This window comes from Phacochoerus africanus, chromosome 11 (genome assembly GCF_016906955.1).
Source record: "Phacochoerus africanus isolate WHEZ1 chromosome 11, ROS_Pafr_v1, whole genome shotgun sequence".
Lineage (NCBI taxonomy): Eukaryota > Metazoa > Chordata > Mammalia > Artiodactyla > Suidae > Phacochoerus > Phacochoerus africanus.
In genome coordinates this window covers 61,691,259-61,718,825 of record NC_062554.1, presented here as the reverse complement: position 1 = coordinate 61,718,825, position 27,567 = coordinate 61,691,259, and the positions used below count along the sequence as shown (strand labels likewise).

General features: G+C 35.8%; 1 protein-coding gene across 1 annotated transcript in view; it reads right to left on the bottom strand.

The window, feature by feature from the left end:
* GUCY1A2 (guanylate cyclase 1 soluble subunit alpha 2) overlaps window positions 1-27,567 on the bottom strand; it is a 398,753-nt gene that overhangs the window by 358,247 nt on the left and 12,939 nt on the right. Inside the window, exon 2 of the mRNA XM_047752790.1 lies at window positions 7,083-7,144. Within this exon, the coding sequence (XP_047608746.1) occupies window positions 7,083-7,144 (62 nt within the window). The remainder of the gene's footprint in view (window positions 1-7,082; window positions 7,145-27,567) is intronic.

Sequence of the window (27,567 nt, the reverse complement as noted above, 5' to 3'; positions counted from 1 at the left end):
TTATTTTATTTATAGCAGTTTGCGTATGTTAATCCCAAACTCCTAATTTCCCATATCCCACATTTCCCTCTTGGTAACCATAAGGTTGTTTTCAAGGTCTGTAAATCTATTCCAGTTTTATAAATAAGTTTACTTGTTTCCTTTTATGAATTCCAAATATAAGTGATATCATGTGGTATCTGTCTTTCCATGACTTCACTTAATATGACTGGTCCATCTATGTTACTGCAAAGGACATTATTTTACTCTTTTTTATGTCTGAGTAGTATTCCCTTGTACATATGTACCACTTCTTCTTAATCCATCCCTCTGTCAATGGACATTTAGGTTGCTTCCATGTTTGGGCTATTGCAAATAGAGCTGCAATAAACACTGGGATGAATGTATATTTTTAAATTATGGTTTCCTCAGGATACATGCCCAGGATTGAGACTGCTGGATCATATGGAGGTTCTGTATAGGTTTTTTAAGAAACCTCCATACTGCTCTCCATAGTGGTTTCAAGAGTTTACCTTCCCACCAACAGAGTAGGGGGGTTCTTTTCTCTCCACCCTCTCCAACATTTATTGTTTGTAGTCATTTTGATGATGGCCATTCAGACTGGTATGTGATACCTCACTGTAGTTTTGATTTGCATTTCTCTAATAATTAGCAATGTTGAGCATATTTTGTGTGCTTTTTGGCCATCTGTATGTCTTCTCCGGAGAAATGTCTACTTAGATCTTCTGCTTATATTTTGATTGGGTAATTAATTTTTTGTTATTGAACTGCAGGAGCTGTTTGTCTATTTTGGACATTAAACCTTTGTCATTTGTCATTTGCAAATATTTTCTCCCATTCAGTGCAATTGTCTTTGCAGTTTGTTCATGGTTTCCTTAAAAGTGCAAAAACTTTGTTGGAGTTCCCGTCGTGGCTCAATGGTTAACGAATCTGACTAGGAACCATGAGGTTGTGGGTTCCATCCCTGGCCTTGCTCAGTGGGTTGAGGATCTGACGTTGCTGTGAGCTGTGGTGTAGGTTGCAGACGCAGCTCAGATCCCATGTTGCTGTGGCTCTGGCATAGGCTGGCAGCAACAGCTCCAATTGGACCCCTAGCCTGGGAACCTCCATGTGCCATGGGAGCAGTCCCAGAAAAGGCAAAAAGACAGGAAAAAAAAAGTGCAAAAACTTTTAAGTTTAATTGGGTCCCATTTCTTTATTTTTTTTATTTTCATTACATTAGGATGAGGATCTGAAAAGATATTGCTGTTATTTATGTCAGAGAATGTTCTGCCTAAATTTTCCTCTAAGAGTTTTATAATTTCCAGTCTTACATTTACATATTAAATTCATTTTAAGTTTATATTTGTGTATGGTGTTACATAATATTCTAATTTCATTCATTTACATGTAGCTGTTCCATTTTCCCAGGACCATTTATTAAAGTGACTGTCTTTTCTCCATTGCATATTCTTGCCTCTTTCGTTGTAGATTAATTTATGAATGAGCTTTCCCATTTATAATTTTTGTGTTTCTACTTATGGCCTTCTTTGCTGCCTAGAGAAGTTCCTTTGGCATTTGTTGTAAAGCTGGTTCAGTGGTGTTGAATTCTCTTAGCTTTTGATTGTCTGTAAACTTTTAATTTCTCCATCAAGCCTGAATGAGAGCTTTGCTGAGTAGAGTATTTGTGCTTGTAGGGGTTTTTTGTCCCCCACCCCACCCCTTCATCACTTAAATATACTTTGCCACTCTCTTCTGGCCTGAAGAGTTCCTGCTGAAAACTCAGCTGATAATTTTATGGGGGGCCCCCTTGTATGTTATTTGCTGCTTTTCCCTTGTTTTAATATTTTCTCTTTGTCTTTCATTTTTCTCAATTTGATTAATATGTGTCTTGGTACATTCCTCCTTGGGTTTATTCCCTAGAGGGCACTTTGCACTTCCCTGACTTGAGTGACTGTTTCCTTTCCGATGTTAGGGAAGTTCTCAGATATTATCTCTTCAAATATTTTCTCTTCCTCACTCTCTTCTCCTCACAGGAATTGCATAATGCAAATGTTATTGCATTTAATGTTATCCCAAAATGCTATTACACTGTTCATATTTTTTCATTCTTTTTTTTTTTCTTTATTTTGCTCTGTGGCAGCGATTTCTGCCAGTCTGTCTGCTAGCTCACTTATTTATTCTTCTGATATTGATTCTGATATTGATTCTTTCTAGTGCATTTTTCATTTTAGTTATTGTTTTTTATGAACATGTCTGTTTATTTTTATTTAAATCTTTTAGCTCTTTGTTAAACATTTCTTGTTTCTTCTCTTTCTGTGCCTCCATTCTTTCTCTAAGATTTTGGATCATCTTTACTATCAGTTCTCTGAATTCTTTTTCAGGTAGATTGCCTATCTCAACTGCACTTAGTCGTCCCTCTGGGGCTTTATTTTGTTCCTTGGTCTGAAATGTATGTCTCTGAGATGTCATTTTGTCTAATTTTCTGTGTTTGTGGTTCATGGTTCCTCTTGCTTCTGGTCTCTGCCATCTGGTAGATGGAGCTGGATTTTTTCCGTCTGGTGTGCAGAGCTGTGTCAAAGGTTGTGCTCTGAGGCTGCTGTGGGCTCAGAACATCTTTAGGCATCCTGTCTGCTGATGAGTGGTGCTGTGTTCCCATCCTGTTAATTGTCTGACTTGACATTTCCTAGCAGGCTGTTTGGTGGATCCCGGTCTTGGTGGTAAAATGGCAACCTCTAGGAGAGTGCATGCCAATGACTATTCCCTGGGGCCTCCACCACCAGTGTCCTTGTTCCTACAATGAGCCACAGTAGATCCCCTGGTGTGGGCGATCCCAAGAGCAGACAAGGCTTTAGCCAGCACAATCTGTCCTGAGTTTGGTGGTGTGGCAGCCATAGGTGAGGTCAGAGTAGGGGTTTGGAGGCTCTTGTCTCTTATAACACTGTGTATGCAATAAACAGAACTGAGGAAAGGCCATTAAGACAATGAACAAAGAATCATCACAGGTTTTTCCTACATATACTGAGAGAAGAGGAGGATTCAGGCAGTTATTAAGATAAAAGAGAATTCCATCTTACTAATGGAAAAATACACTAGAAGGAATCAACAGCAGAATAACTGAAGCAGAAGAACAAATCAGTGAGGTGGAAGACAGAGTAGAGGAAATCACTGCCATGGAAAAGAATTAAATAAAATAAACTATAACTTCAAAGGGAATTGCTCTGAGATTGTCATGTCTGTCCTCCAGAGTAGAGTACCAAGAAAAATTTATTATTTAAACTCATGAGATGACTTTGAGGATATAAGTGATTTTAAAGGGTTCACATTAATAGGGATAAATAATGTCATATTGTCAAATTAATCTCTCCCCATATACTCTGAAGTAAAACTTAATCACTTTCATTGGATTTGCTTCAAGTATATTGTATTGCACTTCAAGTATATTGTATTGGTTTTCTGGAAAGCTTTGGGCCTTTAGCACATGTTCCCAGAGTATTTAGAGCAATCTTTGAGTTTAGCTGGGCTGAGAAAAGAGATGCACTGAGGCTTGTAATCCCTGAAGATAAGGAAAACTTGGGAAAATTAATGGATGTGTAAAAGGTTCTGAAGTATCTAAATAAGGATTGGTCATTAAAGAGCTCTGTCCTTCAGAACTCATGCACTGAATCAGCTTTTGTGAACCAATGCTGCCACCACAGGACAGACATCAGAAGCAAGAGGAACTTAAACCTTGCAGCCTGAAGAAAAGAGATCATAAATATAGAAGGAAAAGAAAATGAGACACTAGAGAAATATGTTTCAGACAAGGAAACAAGAAACACCCCCCCCCACACACACACACACACATGCAAACATTAAATTAAGAGGCAACAGGCATCTACCCAAAAAAGAATTCAGGGTAATAATAGTAATGATAGTAAGGATGATCCAAAATCTCAGAAAAAAAAAATAGATGCACAGATTGAGAAGTTACAAGAAATGTTTAGCAAGAAGATTTAAAGAGCAGGCAAAGAAGAACACAGTATCTGAAATGAAAAATACTCTAGAAGGAATCAACAGCAGAATAACTGAAGCAGAATGAATTAGTGAGGTAGAAGACAGAGTAGAGGAAATCACTGCCATGGAAAAGAATGAAATAAAAGAATGAAAATAAATGAGGACCATCTAAGAAACCTCTGGAACAATAAAAGGTAGCAACATTCACATCACAGGGGTCAGATGGAAAAGAAAGAGATAAGTGCCCAAGAACATATTTGAAGATTATAGCTGAAAACTTCCCTAATATGGGGCAGGAAACACTCAAGTAGAGGAAGCATTGAGGGTAAAAAGTAGAAACATGTCAAAACACATATTAATTAAGCTGACAAAAATTAAATACAAAGAAAAAATATTAAAAGTCACAAAGGAAAAGAAACAAATAACATACAAGGGAATCCCCATAAAGTTATCAGCTAATTTTTCAGTAGAAACTGCAAGCCAGAGGAGAGTAGGAAGTTATATTTAGAATGATGAAAGGGAAAAATCTTCAACCAAAAATACTCTACCCAGCAAGACTTTCATTTAGATTCAACAAAGAAATAAAAAGCTTTACAAGAAATAAAAAGCAAAAGCTCAAATAATTCAGCACCACCAAACCAGCTTTACAGCAAATGCTAGAGATCTCCTCTAAGCTGGAAAAAAAGACCACAACTAGAAACAAGGAAATTACAAAAGGGAAAGCACACCAGAAAAGGCAAACATAAGATAAAATTAGGAAATGATCCACAGACATATACGATATCAAAACCAGTAATTATGAGAAGAGGAGAGTAAGAATGCAGAATATTGAAAATGCATTTGGATTTAGAGACCAGCAACTTAAAACAATTTTGTATATACATAGAATGCTATATCGAAACCTTGTGGAAACCATGAAGCAAAAAATGCAATAGATACACTGCAAAGGGCAATTCAAATACAACGCTAACCATCAATTTATAAGAGAATAAAAGAGGAAGGAAAGAAAAAGTCCAATGATAAGAAATTCAAAACAATTAAGAAAATAATCAGGAGTTCCTGTTTTAGCTCAGTGGTAATGAACCCAACTAGGACATGGTTTGATCCCTGGCTTCACTCAGTGAATTAAGGATCTGGTGCTGCCAGGAGCTGTAGTGTAGGTCACAGACACGGCTCAGATCCTGAGTTGCTGTGGCTGTTGAACAGGTTGGCAGTTGCAGCTAGTTCAGCCCCTAGCCTGATAACTTCCATATGCCATAGGTGTGGCCATAAAAAGATTTTTTAAAAAAAGGAAAGAAAAGGACCATAGGAATATACATATTAATAACTGCCTTGAATGTAAATGGATTAAATGCTCCAACCAAAAGTCATAGATACAAATGGATACAAAAACAAAACCTGTATGTATGTTGTCTACAAGAGACCCACTTCAGATTTAGGGACACATACAGTCTAAAGGAATAGAAGAGGATATCCCATGCAAAACAAAAAATGCTCAGAAAATCTAAACAGACATCTCTCCAAAGAAGACAGACAGATGGTCAAAAAGACATCAGTAAATATTAGAGAAATGTGAATCAAAACTACAATGAGGTATAACCTCTCACCAGTCAGTAAGTCAGACAGAGAAATATGAGTATCATATGAGATCACTAATATGTGACATCTAATAAAAAATGATAGAAAAAAACTTACAAAACAGAAACAGACTCAAAGATTTTGAAACCAAACTTACGGTTACCAAAAGGGAAACGTGGCATGGGGAGGGAATAATTAGAGGTTTGGGATTAACTTAGACACACTACAATATATAAAATAGACAGGTAACAGGGACCTACTGTATAGCACAGGGAAATCTACTCAACACTGTGTAAACACAGATGGGGGGGATAAAATAGAGATTGGGATGATATAAACACACTGCTATAAATGGAATGGATGAGTAACAAGGACCTACTGTATAGCACAGGGAAATCTACTCAATACTCTGCAGTGAATTTGAAAAGGAATGGAAATGTATATATTGCTGTATACCTGAACCTAACACAACATTGTAAATCAACTATAAACCAATAAGATTTAATTAAGAAAATAAAGTGCATGGCATTATACTAGGTACTAAGATTATTTTTCCACTAGGTTTTCTTCCTTTCAAAGGTTTTGTTTAAAAAAAAGAAAAAAAAACTCACATTACATTCTAGTAGCACAAAATATGTCCTGATATCCATGGCAATGACTATTACCCATAAATGTTAAAGGATTCCCCATAGCATCTCAAGAGGTGCCAGGATTTGATTCTTGACTCCTCAGAAGTACTTAAACTCCTATAAATATAAATACTTTGGTGCATTGTACACATAATTTAAATAGCTAGATTGCATAAGAAAGTAAATTCAGGCTTTTGTATTGCCTACTAATTTCTGTCACAGCCAATCAAATATATATCTTACACTTACTTGGAACTTTCTGTTTACAAAATATTTCATAATATTATTTAATAATGACATATAATCCTTTATTTAGTTATTATTATCATCATCACCCTTTAAAAGAAATGAAGTTACTTAAAAGTTATGTGCTAGTGAGGCCTTGAATTCCTGTATTTTGACCTCAAGTCTTCTTACTTTACACACCATAACCACTTCAAGAAGTGGCAAAAAACAAAGAAAAATATGTAGTAGGTGACTTTTACTAAACCAGTACTTCTCACTGAACTATGTTAAGCTTGTAGTGATTCTGATTAAACTTTACTGAAAGATTCTAAAATCTCACTTAAAGCATCTCATTTGGTACCAATAAACCTTATCATATTACTAAGGAAAAAAATATGAGATTCAATGGATGAGAATGAGAGTGTAAAAGCATAAAGGAAAAAAAGGAAAGCAACAGCAAAAGAGATTTTATTTAAGGGGATCTGACACAAATAAGCCAAAGGAAAGCACTCCATGGGTTGTCTGTGAGCTCCTACTCCAACCCCACACTGAGAGCATAACCACTACAGGCAATATAGTTGACTTGGGTGGCAGAAAACCACATGCTCAACAGCTCTGTTTGAGTAATTATCCTTAATTTGTCCCCAGTAATAACCGAAATACATTTTTACTTACCCAGTAACTTGGTGCTCATAATACTGCAATGTCCTCTTAAGAGTCTGCTGTATCATCTGGGGCTACAGAATAATAATAATAATAATATATTATCAGTAAATCAGTGAGTAGATAACTAAGCTGTATTACTATAACCAGCAGAAAGTTATTTTTTTACATTCTGAGTTTCATAGGTAGATATGCAGTTCCTGATTCATTTCATAAGAATTTCTACCTTATAATATGCATTTTTCCATGTATTTTTCCCACAGGAACTAATATGAGGCACTCAGCAATTACCCCAAATTTCCCAACTTCAAATATAATAGCATTTACTAGCCATATTTTCCCAAATTCTATTAAGTTCAATAAAATACTCATTGGCTGCCTACAATAAACCTAGACATTGGGGGCAGTGGAGAGGGGGTGCACTAAAGATGAGTGATGCCCAGGTCAAGCCTGACTTCTTCAAGAGATTTCAGGCAAGAGCTCTAGAGCCTTCTGGAGAGGTCACAGTGTTTTTGGCAAGAAATAGGATCTGCAGCAAATACCTAAGTAGCTCAAGACTGAAGTTTATAATCCTACCTTTCCATGACAGCTGAAGATAGAGTCTCTTAATCCCAAACCAAGAATAGACTTATATAAGCAACAGAGCCTCAACTTGGAGTTTCAGACCTAGGGTAGTATGAAAGTGACACAAAGATCACAAAACACAGATTTTATTAATACATTATGATAAGAATCAACTTCTCAGTGCCAAGAGTGTACATTTTTTAAATAATAAAAATTTCTAGTCCATCAAGCAGGGGAAAAAATGTATCAAAATATTGAATATAGCCATGGATAAGTTTTAGGGAGTTATAATGACTCTAACACAGACCCTTCAAGATGTGACGATAGCATGGTAGCTTTTGATGATAGCATGGTAATTCTGTGGGCTGCCACTAATTAACAGAAACCTAGGTAAATCTGAAAAGGTAATGTGAAGAAAGGATCTAGCACATTGCTGGTACCTAAAAAGCGGTTCATAAATATCAGTTTATTTCCCATTCTTAACCCTTCAGTGGTTGTCTTAAAGACAGATAATTTAAAGGACACTACAGAGGTTGTTGTCAGGGCTCACTTGAACCCCTTCCATGTTTATTTCTCTATGAAAATATCCTGGTTAGATTTAACAATCTCCCTAGCTAATACTCAAAGTTTCAACATCCTCCTTGGGAGGAAATGGTTATTTTAAATCTTGAGGAAAGTGAGTTTCAATTAAATCAAGAGCATCCACTGAGATCTATTCAACACCACCATTTAGGAGAACATCTTCACTGAGCAAATCTAAGAGCTCAGACATACTCTTTACTTCAGCCAAGCCATTTCAAAAATTAATTTTAGAAGGAAGCAGCATCCAAGTGTTTAAAGAAAGAGGTACAGGGAAACTTCTTTCAACAGCAGTTTTTTTCATTTATAGTAGGTTAAAAATATGAATATGAGGGCTCAAACCAGCACAGATATTTCCAAACATCAGAATAAAATCAAAGCAGAGTAACATACCCAGGAAAGAAAAATAATTTCTGACCCAAGAAGAAATGAAGCTATTTAAAAATCTTTAGAGAATGAAGCAGACACAACAATCCTAGCACAAACAAAAGCATGCTTTAGAAACCCAATCCATGGCCAACCTAAACCAAGTCATTATCAGTCACTGTCTCAATACCCCTGGCATCTGGGCCTCTTAAAGGACACTACACTAGTGCCAAACTAGTTTGGCAGTTTCTAAGCTAAGATAACTTTCTCTTTGGCAATATGCCCTAAAAGCAGTGGATAACCAAGAGGAATTATCCTGCCAATAACCTCACAAAACATGGAACAAAAAGCAGGAACTAGAATGCACAAGGCCAGGTATGACCAGAATGACCTCATTTGTACCAAAGGACATTTTTTTCCTATAACAGGAATTTCCCAATCATTAAAAAGCAAATGTTAAAGGAGTTAAACCTTTTAAAGAACTTACTTTTTCTGTGAAGCAATTACTCTTACTCCCCAGCAGGAATTATATTTAGTTTCCAAATACATTAAAAGGAAAATGTTCTCTTGGCACATTCGAAAAAGCTTCCACTTCGTAAAGATTTATATACTTCCTATTGCTTGCCAAATCCAGTGGGCATATTCTGATGGACTGAACTATAAGCATACAGGCTAACTGCAGATTATATCCTCATCTTCAGCAAAGACTAACTTCAAAACAGACCTGACTCTTCAGAATGTCTTATTTCCATGGATTCACTCGAATCTTCTTCAGAGTTTGCCTGATTCTGAGACATCTTCACATAATCTCAGAGTCTCTCTGACATGAATAGAAAGCTTGAAGTGAAGACCCGCATGTGGGCCAAAGCCTTTAGAATGGGTGATTTCTGCTTTGAGGGTTGTAGGGTCCATCTATTAAATGTCCATGTATGCCAGTGACACAAGTTAGTGTAGATTAGTGGGAAAAGCAAGGGCTCTGAAGATGTGCAGACCTTCTCTCCTCTTCTTTAAGAATGTAATACCCTTCTATCCAACCTTCTACAGGCCAAGATCCCAATCCTCTTATTTGTATCTACCCTTTCCTCTAAGAAAGAGTTTAGAAAGATGATTTAGAAAAGAGGATTTAAGATCAAATTGATTTCAAAATCAACTCCAGTTATATGACTTTGAGCAGTTTACTTAAGCCATCTAAATGCTTCCTTATATATACATTATTTTTATGGAAATTAACTGAAATAAATTGAAGTCTCTGGTACATGGTAGGTACAAAATAAAGGATAGTTGTGACTATGCTCAGCTGTAAAACATGGTTCCTACTCTCAAGAGTCTTAAAATCTAGTAGAGGAGTACAAGGTTTTTGTTGGAATACCCACCCTTTAAGTGTAATGTTTCAAGATCCTCATCAACTAAAAAAAACAACCAATCTACTAATAATACTAATAATGACATGATACCTATTCCAATAAACAGAGAGGAAAATAGGAAAATTATAGCTGAAGTGATAAATATTTCCAATAAAGTTTTCAGAAGCGTCCAGAGAGACGGTAACAAAAGCAGAATTCTCCAGAGTAAGATTGAGAGTAGACCTAAAGCCAGGCCTATAAGCGGGAAAGGCATTAATACACCATATCCAAGATCAGGACCTCAGGCATTGTATTTTATAATTAATAAATAATACATGAACCTCCTTCCTAGGACATAAAGAATGTGCAACAAGAGAGCTGGATGGTCTAATACTTTCATAACCATATGCTAAAGGATTTGATGAGACAAGTGTTGGAAAGGAGACAAAATCCACTATTCCTATCATAAAGAAGAAAATAAAAGAGGTCTGAAATTTTTTCTCTGCTTCCCTCAAACTAAGACAGAGATAGTGGCTTCCTATTCTCCATACTTAACACAAAGGACCAATGGATAGGAAGACAGCTAGAAAGAGAAAGCAGCCATCTGTGTCCTGCACATGTATTGTCTGAAGCTCAAGCAAGAAGTACTCAAAAACTTCCACCATGTAGCAACAAGAAGCCATCTTCATCTCTAGTCTCATTTACAGTTTCACTCTATTTGGTCAGTAGTGACTGATCCCTAGAGACCAAATGTTATGCTCATGAAAAATCATGGGATCCAAATAGTCAACCATGAAACAGTCCAAACAGAGCCAGAGAAATGATCTCTGAGTAATGGGAGGCAGCAGTTACCAGCAACTGGCCATGTAAGCTCTGACACCCCAGCAAAGGCTCCCACACAGTCCCTGCTCTAGACATCTGCACCAGATGGTATGGGGATTGGGTAGGAGGCAGAGAGTCAATATGTGTGCGTGTGTCACATGAAATGTTGTCTCATCATACAAAGTACACGTTCATCTCAATTCTACAGACATAAAGAAGTTGTAGCTCTGATTGATTAAATAAGTACCCTAAGATCACACAGTGGGGAAGGGAATGAGTCACTGCAAGCCAGGACTGGCTTCCTCAAGGTGTGCCCTCTTTCTACTAGATGCTTTGAGGGTCCCTCTCATCTTTAACTTTCTATAATTCCATATTTTTTTAACATACATACAGCTTTCATCATGCCAAAAACAAAAATCCACAGCTAATTTAAAAACAAATAAACTTCTCATTTCCGCTGTGTAACACATACATATAAGCTACATAATTAACAGAAACAATATGTCTGCCTTTAAAGAAACATCCATAAATAATGTCATTTCATTTACTTAATTATGAGAAAATTATATTTCAATTTAAGAAACTAAATGATATGGATATATTTAATCACTATTGCTCTAGGCCAGTGGTTTACAACTCTGCCTACATAGAAAAGTACCCCAAGCTTTTAAAAATACCAATGCCTGAGTGCCACCCCCAAATTTTCCATTACAACTGGGAGGAGACCCATTTGCTTCTAACGTTAGTCACGGTTGAAAACCTTTCATTTAAGGTCATGATGATCAAGACCAATACTCTATAGAAGTTACCTGAGTAAGTCAGCATTAATGAAAGTAGCTTCTTTATTCAAATATCAAAGGGAAGTAAGCTTCTAAAAGACACAAAATTGCTAAATTCAAGTTCCATTTATTGTCATTAATAGCTTATAATTAAATATGATTTATTAGATAAACAAAGAATGACATTACTTGAAGCATTTATATAGGATTTTCAAAAATTCCCAATTCACTCCCATGCACTTATGTCAGTATTATATTTTGTGCCAACATATACATAATAAAACAGTTAATATTATTGTTGTACTTACTCAATGCAAGGCACCGCTTTCACCCCATTTATATTAACTCCTTTGATCGTCACATCAAAATTATGAGGTAGTTTATTATTTTAGAGGTGAGAAACTGAGACACAGAAAGTTTAAGTGATCCTATGTCAAAGAGTTTAAAAGAGACAAAGCCGGGGTTGAAACTCAGGTAATCCAGAATCTAAGCCCATTATCTCTAACTTGTATGGAACATCATATTTAACACCTTGTATTTGGCTGAGCATTTTAAAGTTGACATTTTTAATGCATGTGTACACCAAATTGATCTTTTCAACAATACAGTAAAATAGACTGACTAGTTATTATCAACAGTTGACTGAAAAATAGAGTTAGACAGATTAGAAGCCTTCCTTTACAAAAAGAACATCTTTTCCCCTAGGAAACAGTCATCAATAAAGGTTTTTGTTTTGTTTTGTCTTGTCTTTTTGCCTTTTCTAGGGCTGCCCCCGTGGCATATGGACGTTCCCAGGCTAGGGGTTGAATCGGAGCTGTAGCCGCAGGCCTACGCCAGAACCATAGCAACGCGGGATCTGAGTTGCATCTGCAACCTACACCACAGCTCAAGGCAATGCCGGATTCTTAACCCACTGAGCAAGGCCAGGGATTGAACCCGCAACCTCATGGTTCCCAATCGGATTCGTTAACCACTGAGCCATGATGGGAACTCCCAATAAAGTGTTTTTTTTAATGTCAACATAAAAATAAAGAATCTGTCTCTAGGCCCAGAAGTGGGATTGCTGGATGATATAGTAGTTCTATAATCAGTTTTCTGAGGAACCTCCATACTGTTCTCCATAGTGGTTGTACCAATTTACAACCTCTCCAACCACGGAGAAGGGTTCCTTTTTCTCCACACCCTCTACAGCATTTCTTATTTGCAGACTTAGTAATGATGGCCATTTTGACTACATCTCACAGTAGTTTTGATTTGCATTTCTCTAGTAATTAGTGATGTTGAGCATCTATTCACGTGCTTTTGGCCAGCTGTATGTCTTCTTTGGACAAATGTCTATTTAGATCTTTGCCCATTTTCCAATTGGTATCTTCAATTTTTGACATAAAGCTGTATGAAATGCTTTTATATTTTAGAGATTAATCCCTTGTTGGTTGCTTCTTCTGCAAAGATTCTTTCCCTTTCTATGGGTTTTTTCATTTATTTTATGGTTTCCTTTTCTGTGCAAAAGTATTCAAGTTTAATTAGGAGGCCCCCATTTGTTTATTTTAGTTTTATTTTCATTATGCTAAGAGGTGGATCTGAAAAGATACTGTCACAATTTATATCAGAGTGTTCTGCCTATGTTTTTCTCTAAGAGTTTTATAGTTTCCAGTCTTAGATTTAGGTCTTTAATCCATTTTTAGTTTATTTTTGTGTATGAAAGTAGAGAGTGTTCTGATATTATTCTTTTACATGTAGCTATCCAGGTTTCCCAGCACCACTTATTGAGACTTTATTTCTCCACTGTATACTCTTGCCTCCTTTGTTGTAGATTTGTTTACCATAGGTGTGTGTGTTTATTTCTGGGCTTTCTATCCTATTTCACTGATCTATATTTATCTTTTTATGTCAGTACCATACTGCTTTGATGACTGTAGATTTGTAGAATAGTCTTAAATCACAGTGTGATTGTTTGGACTCCATTATTCTTTCTCAGGATTGCTTTGGCTATTGGGGGTCTTTTGTGTTTTCTTACAAATTTTAAAAATTTAGTTCTAGTTCTGTGAAAAATACCACTGGTAATTTGATAGCGATTGCACTGAATCTATAGATTGCCTTGGGTAATACAGTCATCTTGACAATAATGATTGCTCCAATCCAAGAACATGATATATCTTTCCATCTGTTGGGTTATCTTCAATTTCTTTCAGCAGCATCTTAAAGTTTTCAGAGTACAAATCTTTAGGTAAGTTTATTCCTAGATATCTTATTCTTTTTGATACAATGGAATACAAGATTGTTTCCCTAATTTCTCTTTACAATCCCTTGTTGAAAGTGTATAGAAATGCAAGATATTTCAGTGTATTAATTTTGTATCCTGCAACTTTACCAAATTCACTGATGAGCTCTGGTAGTTTTCTGATAACATCTTTAGGACTTTTTATGTAATTATTGTATCGTCTGCAAACAGTGACAGTTTTACTTCTTCTTTTCTGATTTGGATCCTTTTAATTCTTTTTGTTCTCTGATTGCCATGGCTAAGACTTCTAAAATTATGTTGAATAAAAGTAGTGAGAGAGGACATCCTTGTCTTGTTCCTGATCTTAGTGGAAATCCTTTCAGCTTTTCACTGTAGAGAATGATGTTAGCTGTGGGTTTGTCTTGCATGGTCGTTATTGTAATGAGGGAGGTTCCCCTTATGCCCACTTTCTAGAGAGTTTTTATAATAAATGCATATTGGATTTTGTCAAGAGGTTTTTCTGCATCTCTTAAGAGGCTCATATAGATTTTATTCTTCCATTTGTTAATGTGGTATATCATACTAACTGATTTGTGGATACTGAAAAATCTCTGCACCCTTGGTATAAATCCCACTTGATCACAGTGTATTATCCTTTTAATGTATTATTGGGTTCTGTTTGCTAGTAGTTTGTTGAGGATTTTTGCATCTATGTTCATCAGTGCTATTGGCCTATAAATGTTTTTTTTTTTTTTGTGGTATCTTTGTCTGGTTTTGGTGTCAGGGTGATGGTGGTCTCATGGAATGAGTTTGGGTGTGTTCCTTCCTCTTTTGTTTGTAGGAAGTTTTGTTTTTGTTTTTGTTTGTTTGTTTGTTTGTTTTTCCTTTTTAGGGCCACACTGCAGCATATGGATGTTCCCAGTTAGGGGCAGAATCAGAACTGCAGCTGCCAGCCACAATCACAGAAATGTGGCATCCTAGATGCATCCACAACCTATGCTGCAGTTTGTGGCAACACTGAGCCACAATGGGAACTCGCATTCGAAGCTTTTTATCAGAGTTTCAATTTCAGTACTTGTGATTAGTCTATTCATTATTTTTCTGTTTCTTCCTGGTACAGTCTTGGAAGATTTGCACCTTTCTGAGAATTTGTCTTTCTTCTAGGTTGCCCATTTTATTGGCATGTAGTTGCTTGCAGTAATCTCTCATGATCCCTTGTATTTATTTGATGTCCACTGTAACTTCTCCTTTTTCATTTCTAATTTTGATTTAAGTCCTCTCCCTTTTTTTCTCAATGAGTCTGGCTAAGTGTTTATCAGTTTTGTAATTGTTTGCTACTGGACAGCAAACCTATGCACACAAAGAAGACCACAGACAAAAATCATGGATGATCTTATCTTAGACACACTTTCACTTTCCCCTCTACCTCTTTCCTACCCCATGAGAATCCAGTGTATTTTTGCTGCACTCTGATAGGACAAATCACCACAACCATCATCTCTTTCCTTCATTCATCAAAATTTCAAATAAGGACTTCCTATCGTGGTTCAGTGGTTAATGAACCTGACTAGTATCCATGAGGACACACGTTCAATCCCTGGCCTGGCTCCATTGGTTAAGGATCCACCATTGTCATGAGCTGTGGTGTGGGTCACAGATGTGGCTCAGATTCCACATTGCTGTGACTATGGTCAAAGCTGGCAGCTACAGCTCTGACTGGACCCCAAGCCTGGGAACCTCCATATGCTGTGGGTGAGGCCCTAAAAAGACAAAGACAAAATGAGATTCTAAATGACACAATAGCAAAGTTAAATTTAATCGACACTTTCAAGACATTACATCCAAAAAAATCAGAATATACATTCTTCTCAAGTGCACATGGAACATTCTCAAGGACTGATCACATCTTGGGGCACAAAGCTAACCTCAACAAATTTGAGAGTGTAGAAACTATTTCAAGTATCTTCTCTGACCACAATGGCATGAACCTAGAAATCAACCACAGGAAAAGAAATGAGAAAAAACTTACTTCATGGAGACTAAACAACACGCTACTAAAAAAACCAATGGGCCAATGAGGAAATCAAGAAGGAAACTCAAAAATACCTCAAGACAAATGATAATGAAGACACAGCCACTCAAAATCTACGGGATGCCGCAAAAGCAGTGCTCAGAGGGAACTTCATAGCAATACAGGCCTTCCTCAAAAAAGTAGAAAAATCTCAAATCAAGAACTTAACCCACCACCTAAATGAATTAGAAAAAGAAAAACAAACAAAACCTAAAATCAGCAGAAGGAAATCATAAAGATCAAAGAGGAAATCAATAAAATAGATTCAAAAAACAATAGGAAAAAATCAATAAAACCAAGAGCTGCTTCTTTGAAAAGGTAAACAAAATTGACAAAACTATGGCTAGACTCACCAAGAAGAGGAGAGAAAAAACCCAAATAAACAAAATAAGAAATGAAAAAGGAGAAATCACCATGGATACTACAGAAATACAAAAAACCATGAGCAAATACTATGAACAATTGTATGCCAACAAATTTGACAATCTAGAAGAAAAGGACAACTTTCTAGAGACTTTCAGCCTGCCGAATGAATCAAGAAGAAATAGATCAACTGAACAGACCGATCAGGAGAAATGAAATTGAATATGCCATAAAAACACTCCCTACAAATAAAAGTCCGGGACCAGATGGCTTCACAGGCAAATTCTACCAAACATACAAAGAGCAAATGGTGCCCATCCTCCTTAAACTTTTTCAAAAGGTTGAAGAAGAGGGAACACTTCCAAAGACATTCTATGAAGTCACCATCACCCTAATTCCAAAACCAGACAAAGATACCACCAAAAAAGAAAGCTATCAGCCAATATCTTTGATGAATATAGACACAAAAATTCTCAACAAAATTTTAGCCAACCAAATCTGACAACATATCAAAAAGATCATACACCACGACCAGGTGGGATTCATCCCAGGTTCACAAGGATGGTTCAACATATGCCAATTAATCAACATTATACACCACATTAACAAAAGAAAAGTCAAAAACCACATGATCATCTCAATAGATGTAGAACTTAACAAAGTCCAACATCCATTCATGATAAAAAAAAAAATTTCAAATCACCTTAGTGCCCTGATCTCAGATGGTGCTCTGGAGGAATCCTACTTTGATTTTCTAAAACACTTGATCCTCAATCCTTACTAAGGTAGATGATGGTATGACGAACTTCCCTACTTTATATAAGATGGTTTGAACCACTAAAGGTAGAATTTTGGTAAATAGGCTTGTCAGCAAAAGATAAATTGGGGAGCAAGGAACCTTTTCATCATCCTCCACATCACAATCCAAAGATCTCAACATAAGAGTGTTTTACTTACAAGGACACGATATACCAAATTCCTTCATTTTATAATCAAAATATTAGAGACCCTAACTTTATGGCTAGGCCTGTAAAAACCAATGGATCAAATTATATGGTTGGTATTTTGAATAAAACTAGTCAAAATAATAAGTTACCTCAAATAACCACCTCAACTACTTCTGAAAGACATGTAATTGTAGTTATCATCAATCTTGCTAAAGATCTAGGCATAATATTAATTTTCCCAGCCTCTGATTAAACCTATTATATATAAACTAAAATAAAAAAAAAACTGCAAATTAAATTTAGAACTTTGAGTCAGGAACTCTGAATTTCAAGGCCAGCTGCGCTACTGACTTTTTTTTTTTTTTTTTAATAAAATTAGCCAAAATCTCTTCATCTGGGAGTAAGAAACCTTGGGAAGAAAATGCCTCCATTTTCCCATCTAATAAACACATATAAGAAGTTCATAGGAGTTCTCTTGTGGTACAGTGGGTTAAGAATCCAGCATTGTCACTGCAATGGCTTGGGTTGCTACTGTGGGACAGGTTCAGTCCCTGGATTGGGAACTTCCACATGCTGCAGATGTGGCCAAAAAACAACAAAGAGGAAAAAGAAATTCATAGATCTCAGGGTCACTTTGAGGCGAAGCATTACAAAGTTAAGCACTTGTAAAGAGAGGGTCAGAATGCCTCCATGATTAAACTACCTTTAAGGAAACTTGGAATACCATTTGTGAGCTACATCACTAATTTACTAAACAAAACTAGTAGTCCAGACCAATTAATCACAAAAAATAAAAATGATAAATATGTTCAAAGAAAAAAAATAAAAGCTGGAGTGCAGTATAATATATAGTTCTATATTTACTGATTGAACATCTGCATAACTTTTCCAATCTCCACTTTATTCTTGTGAACACAAGTAAACATTTGCATGACATCAGGAAAGCACAGGGTGAAGGTTGACATTATGCTAATTGACCCATAAAGGGATTCAAACTGGAAACCTTCGCTTTATTAGAATATTCTAATTAGAAAAGCATAGTGTTTGCTATCACTTAAGTATTGATTTTAACTGAATATACTTAACATGTAATAGATGTGATAATTAAGTCTTCCTATACAAAGCACAGTTCCTTTCCATGTATTTCCCCTTTGTTAATTTTCATGCCTTCCCAAAATAGCCACTGAATTTCAATTAGACAAGACCGAATATCATCAACACTTATTTAGTCTGAAAACATATTCCTTGAACTGAAATCGATCCAAAAATATGAGTTCTTCCTCAGCCCAAATAAGAGCACATTTAAGTAATCCAACAATTTCTGTTTTCAAAGAACTCCAGAACATAACACCACCATCAGTTTGTGTAACACTTCACAGTTTACAAATCACTTTCTTTTCTTTCATCTCATTATATATTCACAACAATCATCTAGGTCTCAGGCATGATTACCCACATTTTACAGATGAAAATACTGAGATTTAGAGAGATCAAGGTGTTTTGCCTCGGCTACATCCTGGAAAGAGACATAAACTAGATAAGGATTTAAGTCTCCCATGCTTTTTCTCCCACAAACTGCTGCCTCCATTGGTAATTTATCTCACTTTGGTGACCATAAGGAAATTATCCCATGAACCTAACTGAAATCCCTTGTTTCCTTTTATTTTCTTCTGTAATGGATATGAAAACATTGTTGAAAACTGTTTTCCAAAAATTTTTAGTGTCGTTATTGTTATTTAAATAGTTCTGGTATGATCACTAACTTCTTACTAGGGAAACTTTAGGGGAATCACTCGTCATCATCATGGCCAACTTGGCTGACTGAATAAAAATCCTGACTATGAGAGAAGATGGTACTGCTTCTACACATCTTTTCAGGAAAATTGATATTGCTTTATTGCAAATCTTTGGAGAAACATGAATTCAGTTCTAAAACTTAATTAAGCCAAACAGAATCCCACAGACGGCACAAAGCTGACTCAGTCTGCAAAGTGAAATAAGAGTAAGCTTTCTGGATTTAACACTGTAGTAGCAATTGAGTGCTAATATTTTGGGTGCTAAGTGTCAAACACTTGGACCAACACATTACATGTTGCAACTGATTTAATCCTCACAAAAATCTTGTAAGACAGGAAGAATTATTACCTTAAATTTATAAATGTGAAAACTGAACCCAGGAAAGTTAAAAAAAGAAAAAAAAAAACAAAAAAAAATTGTTCCCATTGTGGCACAGGGGAAATGAATCCGACTAGGAAGCACAAGGTTGCGGGTTCAATCCCTGGCCTTGCTCAGTGGGTTAAGGATCCAGCGTTGCTGTGAGCTGTGGTGTGGGTCACAGATGCAGCTCAGATCCCCTGTTGCTGTGGCTGTGGTGTAGGTCAGCAGTTGTAGCTCCGATTAGACCCCTAGCCTGGGAACCTCCATATGCAGTGGGTGCAGCCCTAAAAAGCCAAAAAAAAAAAAAAAATTTAAAAACTTGCCTGAAATCACATAGGTATTAAGTGTCTAAGTCCATTAAGTGGCTAATCTATATCCAACTGCCTCCAAAAGCCAAGCTTTTACTCTGTTCCTCTAAACACAATGTTCTATATTTACCAAGGCAGAAAAGGTTACAGTTGAAAGGGGTAATTAAGTCTTGGCTATATTGTATGATTCTGATTGTGGATATACAGCATTTAATTTTCTGAACCTATGTTCTCTTTCTTTCCCTAATAAGGAGATTCCTAACATAATTTTTTCTGTGTTGGTGTAAGCTCAATGAAATAAAACTAAAGTATTGTATGAACATGTTATATGTTAATTCTATGCAAAAATCTGTTGATGAGGAAGTAGTTAAAAAATTGTTAAACTGAACATAACTGATCATGTCTAATACCCAGGACTGCTGCCAGGCATACCTCACAGCCCAAATATGCCAATTATATGTTGCAAACCTGATTAGTGCCATTTCAACTCATGAGTACAGATATGGCATTCATGTCAGGAAATAATTTCTAACCTTTTAAGACATCTTTGCAGACTCTACTTGAGCATTTCCAAAGAACTCCTTACTGTTTCTAGTACCTGAGAGTTACAGTGAAATGTTTCCCAACAAGGGCCTGGAAATAAGGGAAATGATATTTCTGCCTCACAGTTAAATTATAAAATTAACTCATAAAACAGGGAGTTGTTTTGTCAACCCTAAATGTACCAGCTTAAACAATGATTTGCAAACAGATGAGAACTACCTTCAAATACCAGCCAAAGTATAGCTCCAGGCAAAGTGGGCCATGGAGCAATAGAAAACAGTTGAAGTTAGAGAGGACAACCATAGCAAAAGAAGGGAGGGGAACAGTTTATAAAACATTATATTGAATACTATCCAGAGGTATATTGGCCTTCTATCACATTGAGAAAAATTATTCCTAAGGTAAGGAAAATTCTTCAACCATCTTAATTAAATTAGGAGTTTTATGACTGAATGTGGAGGGCCTCATTGGCAAGGCCTTCCCTATAATCATACAGATCTATAAATTGCACTAAAGAATTTGCCATGAAATACATTCTGTTTTGCTCTACATGATTAAAGCAAATTTTTGATTATGACTTGGCTGCTCACATAGCTTGACTAGGTGAGAAATGAGGTGACCATGCAGACTTTGAGTAATAACCCTCATTTACAGTTACTGCTCATTGTACAAATAAGTAAAGTGTCATTCAGACACCAACAAAAATGCCATGGACATTTTGTTCAGCCACTCAGTGGCTAAGAGTCTGATTATTTTAAACTCTGGCAAGAATAAGTCTTGGAACTTAAAAGTTTTAGATTCTGAAACAGGCAAAAACCATCAACATACTACTCAGGGAGGGTCCTGTTCACCCCAACTGCTTCAAGCTTTTTTGTAAGATAAAACTCAACAAGAGTCTAAATATAATCAGATCTAGTGTTAATTATAATCTGATAATAAAAATGAATGCAGGAGTTCCCGTCGTGGAGCAGTGGAAACAAATCCGACTAGGAACCATGAGGTTGTGGGTTTGATCCCTGGCCTCACTCAGTGGGTTAAGGATCTGGCATTGCCGTGAGCTGTGGTGTAGGTCACAGATGTGGCTCGGATCTGGAGTTGCTGTGGCTGTGGCTGTGGCGTAGGCCAGTGGCTACAGCTCCAATTTGACCCCTAGCATGGGAAACTCCATAGGCTGCAGCGGACATGGCAGCCCTAAAAAGACAAAAAGACAAAAAAAAAATAAAGAATGCAAAACCTGCTTACGAGGCAGATATTTGGCAGATAATGACCACCATGTCATCAGTGTTTATGGTATACTACATTTCTAGGCTAGAGGTAAAAAAATACATATATGCAGATCGAAGAATACTAATACTGACATGAAAAGTCTTATTTTTTTTTTCATTTAACTCTATAGGAGCACATTTTTTAACCTAGACATCACTCTATTGTATAATACCTATTATGCTGCTTTCTCATTCTTTCCAATAAATTATTTAATTCCAGCACAATTATATACAATCTATGAAGAGAAATATATACCTTTACACCAATGTAACTATTTCTGTGATAATCACGACTTATAAATCAAACAAGTAATAAATATCATTGCTCTTCCTAGACTTTGCAACATTAAGTTACTCTGTTGGCAGTGAGGATGGCTTTTGTCACTCTGTTCATTGCTGTCTCACCCATGGGAGCCTGTAGCACACAAGCATGGAAGTGAACAGGCAAACTAGGTCAGCCTAGAGGCAGAGGCCTGATGAAGAAAGAGCCCTTTGTCATTTCTAACACAGGTCTATGTTGTATAAACTCATAGCATAGTCTGAAGCTTAACAATTGGTGAGAAGAGGTAGGATTCAAGAAAACTAATAGGAAATTGCCATCAGCCACCTCTTGCAAGTCACAAAGGAAGAAAAATATGGGAAGTGAAATTGTTCATCTATGATGAACAATACTGTATATTTCTAAATTGAGGATGGAACAATTCATGGACATGTTGAAAGACACATCATGGTAGAAAGAGCTTAGGACCTGAAACAGAAAACCAGGCACTAAGATAGATGATTATGAAATTCTTGATTTTAGGCAAGTTACTCTTTCCCTCTGGGCTTTGGTTTCCTTATCCTTAAATTGGGCCTAATGATAATCCTTTCCCTGTGTACTTCATACATTTCTTGAGTGAAAAGAGTGAGGAAATGAGTATTAAAAACATTCCTTGTAAGCTCTAAGTAAATATCACTTATTACTTGTGGCTTTTCTATGTGGAAAATATAGGTCAGCATATCATTCCTTGGTAGTCCTTAAGAGGGGAAAATTAAGAAGAAAAAAATTAATGTTACAAATGTCTCATATTCTTAGATGTTGAAAAATAGTGTTGGTAAAAGCCCCTGTTTAAAAAACTTCTCTTCGAAGTGCTTACACTAAAAACTAAACTAATCAAAATTAAACCATTTATTACAGAAATGGCTATAATAAAGTGAATTGATATAGAGATCACTGTAGAAAAATATCAGCAAAAAAACATTAAAACTTGCTAATATTAGAAACAAATTTTTATCTATTTAGTATTGCTTAGCCATTTGTTTGTCTCATTATCTAGTATAAAATTAGTAACTGGGAAAGGGACAAAAGGTAAAAGGATGTGACTAAGAAAGCTGCCTACAGAAGAGGGGAATGTTTCTCGTATAGTATTAATTTTTTTCAAATTCCTTCTAGAAATATCACATGAGTTTTTAATATCTTGCTCTGGCATTCAGCTTTACAAATATCAGTCAAATGTTGACCCACACAAAGCATGTATACACTTTCACACCAAACAAGAGAGTCTTAATGATATGATGCTTAGAAACTAGATACAAATTAGATATCACTCACTATTTTCCAGTTTTAAAAAAGGTTTTAATTTCCTTGCATGCATAAGGGCTCTTAACTGGAATTTCCAAAGCAAATTCAGTGCAGGGGCATTGATAATTGGCATAACATACATTAATCCATAATTATTCATTTAAGTAACAAAATTTATGGAATCCCTATGCATTATAAAATATAAGGACAACATCAGCCCTATTTAGTACTATGGGCCTTATTTAATATGAACCAAAGTAGCAGTAAAAATAATAGAAATTAGATTATGATATAAAATCAATATAATACTACATAATCAAACATGCCATATATTATTTTACTTTTATCTACCACTATATCTACATTATTAATACAGACTAGGATTATTAAAAAATTTACTGTGCCTACAGAGACCTTCATATAGAGATATTCATATACATGGGAAGTGCTCAGTCATACCCCCTTCTATATAGCCATAATTATAAGTCAGAGCCTTGTGAGGCCAGATATCAGATTTGATTTATGAGCACCAAGGGAGCTATCTCCATCCCATCCATGCCCCTAATGCTCTCCCCAAAACTTTTCACTCCTGCAAAGGTGCTTAAAATCAAGGAAAGTACTTTTCAATTAGTAATTTTATATAAAGTATTTAAAATGCACACAGTTTAATTTGTCTCAGCAGACTTTTGTGGCATGAGGTTTTGATACAGGAATCAAGAGAAGTAGAGATGGAGATCCACAGAGATAAAGATAGAGATAGATGTGGGGGTGGAGGAGAGGGAGATTGAGCACAGGGACTACCCAAAGTAAATGCTTCTACTTTACAATTTTTTTCCCAAACTTAACCCATAATGAATCAGAGTTTACACTAGCACAAAATGCCAAAGCAGAAACTGTGGCATGCTTGATTTTGAGGTGACTCTGCTTTTGTTTCTATTACCCTGGAAGAGTAAAATAATAAACTTCATTATTTTAGGTTTTTAAGAGGTTTCAAGGCAGGCACATCTTGATTTGACTTACAAGTCACATAAAATGGCTGAATACCTTATCTAATGGCCAAGAATTATTGGTCAGATTTTATTTTTAGATTAACATTTGTAACTCATATTTTAGAGCTTCGCAATTTTTATTTACCTGTATTTGAAAGTAGCTTACTCATATGTGTTCTCTGAAAAATTATGTCTCTTGGGGTAACTTGTAAATGCTTTTCCCAACTACATATCCAATGGACTTGTTAATTTCATTAGCATTACACTAATGCCATTGACTAAGATGATATAGTCCATTGCTATAATCAAAATAATTGGATAACCGTGATAACTATGTATTTGAGGTTGAGATAGTTCTCAATAGTCAAGAATGCTAAGTTAATAGTGGAAAATTACACTTACAATTTAAAGTAGTATCTGACTTCCTCCATTCTCCCCACTCCTATCCTAAGAAATGAAGCTGAATAAGGAGAGAACTGCCCCAGTGCTTAAAGAACCATCAGGAAGCAGCCTCATAAATCACAATTCTCACAGTTAGTCCCTTGCAAGCTGTGGATGAATCTCACCCATTCTTCTACAGCAAGAAAGTCAGGTTTGTACTTTGCAAGCACACTTTTGGAGAAAGAATTTAATTTAGAACTAAAACAGGAATAGCTTTTCTTTGAAATGTGTTTATAATGGCAATGAGATAATGCAAAAGATAAAAAAGACAGGCTTTAGAGCTTGCAAACACTGCCATGTCCACAAAGTGTTTATTGATCTTTATATCAGGAGGAAACAATAAATCTCTCTTCTCCAGCAACCACTCCAGAAACTCCCTCATATCTGTCTGAAGCTTCAAATGGAATTAACAATAGTATGTGGCTAAAATTTATTCTTTCCCTCAATCTTTGTTCCATTACAACACAATCATCTCATCATTATCACTGCTTACAATAAATGCCTTTGGAGGCAGATTCTTTGTTAAGGAGGTAAAAAGACATTTTCATTACTGTGACAAATTTTAAATGACACAATGAAAGTAATTATACCCTATGCCAGATTTCTATTGAGTGACATTTTAAAATTCAGAATCATAGTCATTTCTGTTCTGTCCTATATAATCCATAATAGTAGATAGACATGATAGATAGATAGATGATAGATAGATAGATAGACAGACAGATAGATAGATAGATAGATAGATAGATAGATAGATAGATATGAAAAGTGATATTAAAATAAATTCAGGTTTGTACCAGTAAATATGATAAAAATACTATTTGTAAGAATCTCTCCATTCTTCCCAAAAAGAAGTTCCTTAAGTTAGAAACCAAATTTTGTATGACGATTTTCAAGAATCATCTTTCATGATGATTAGTTTTCAAGTTAAACCAATTACACAAGGATTAAATGAACTTGGAAGAGAGACTCAGAGTAACCCTGCACTGAGTAAATTTGGTCAACAGGCATTTAAATGAGATATATTTTTCTTTTGTATAGATTTATATAAACTTACTAAATTAAGATGACAGGCTTCTCACTAGTATGGAGACAGATTCTCCCTAAATTGGCAGTTGGGATAATGTGAATTTTTATTCCAAAACTTCTTGCTTTCACTTGGGAAAACTTTATGCAAGAAAGAGATAAAATCTTTCTGAAATTTTATTTCTGAAATGGCTGCAAAAGAATCACAAGAAAAAAAAAATGACAAGGGGAGAGGCAGGCAGTGGGGAGGATAAATTATAAGTATTTTCGGAGTTCCCGTCGTGGCGCAGTGGTTAACGAATCTGACTAGGAACCGTGAGGTTGCGGGTTTGGTCCCTGCCCTTGCTCAGTGGGTTAATGATCCGGCGTTGCCGTGAGCTGTGGTGTAGGTTGCAGACGCTGCTCGGATCCCGCGTTGCTGTGGCTCTGGCGTAGGCCGGTGGCTACAGCTCCAATTCAACCCCTAGCCTGGGAACCTCCATATGCCGCGGGAGCGGCCCAAGAAATAGCAACAACAACAACAACAATAACAACAAAAAAGACAAAAAAAATTATAAGTATTTTCTATAATGAGACATCTCAAATTCTTGGCACAGAAAAGGCCAACAACAAATATCTGTTTAATGTACTAATGTTAAATTCTTTAAAATATAATTGGATCATGTTTTTAAAAAGTATTTTTTCTTCATAATATATAATGTAAGTTGACTGGTGTAGTATGTTATAAGAATATTTAAGGAAAATTCATCACTTTTAGTTTTTCAACTCTGAGGATGACTAGAGGCATTATCTTGCTCCACAGATCTTCCATTTTGGCTCAGGATACAATAGTCATGCATGCACAGAGAATGTACAGTAAATATATGATAAAGGAATAAAAGACATTTACATTTGTATAATATATTTTATCTATTTTGAATTTGTTACTGTTATTTTTATTTTTCTAAAATGCACTTGTAGGGAGTTCCCACAATGAGTTAAGAATCTGACTGCAGCAGCTTGGGTCGCTGTGGACGGGCAGGTTTGATCATTGGCCCAGCATAGTGGGTTAAAGGATCTGGTGTTGCCACAGCTGTATTGTAGGTTGCAGCTGTGGCTCAGACCCAGTCCCTGACCAGGAACTTCCATAGGCCAAAAGTGTGACCTTTAAAAAAATTTTTTTTAATTTAATAATAAATAAATAAATAAATAAATGTATTTGTATCTATCCTACTTATTTCTTACAACTTTTGGGTGGTATGATTTGAATAAATATCTTTATAGCCATTCTAAATGTATTCATTTAACAAATACTAATTGATCAGCTACCATGTCCCAGGCACTAGTAGACTTGAGATTTGACAGTATATAAAAACAGACAAAAATTCTTACTTTATGAAATTAACTAAAATTCACCTAGAAAACAAAAGGGAGAGGGTCAAGAAGTTACATTTGATTGTATAGTTTTGCTCAGCCATATTTTTCCTTTCGCACAACCTTTCAACTGTGTAAAATATATTCGATATAACAACAAAGTAGAATCCTATTCACTCAGCTCCCAATATCTCTAGAGTCCCTTCCATTAGGGACTTTTCCATCAGTGTCAAAAAGAGCTCCAACACAAAACAAAGTCATATCAGACACAGAGACGGTAAGAATTGGGTTTTACATACATATAACATGTACCTCAAATTAACTTTAAAACTAAGAGAACAAGTTAGTACAAGCAAAAATCAAAAAACAGTTCTTTCCCCATGGTCTTCGATTTACAAAGTCCTAACTATAAAAGAATAAGAAAAAAAAATCTTAAGTTTTCAGATTGATAAAACAATCCAAAAGTTATCTACAATGGAATATACAAAAAATGTATTCTTTATGATTTGAGTATAAAATTTCAATACTGACATTTAAAATCTCACTTGACATCCCATGGCCAGTGCAGCTACTACAGCTAAGATAGGCCAAGAGAAATACAAATAGCATAGCGATTTAAGTTTGACAGCCATTAGATATACAAAATTACCGACCTATTACTGAGTTGTAGTGATGACATTAAGATAAGATTTAATAAATCAGATGTAAATAAAACCAAAATCTGATAGCTGTCTCTGTACTACATTCCTACTATGCATTTTGTATTCCCCTTGGGTACAGAGAAATAAATATCTTCACT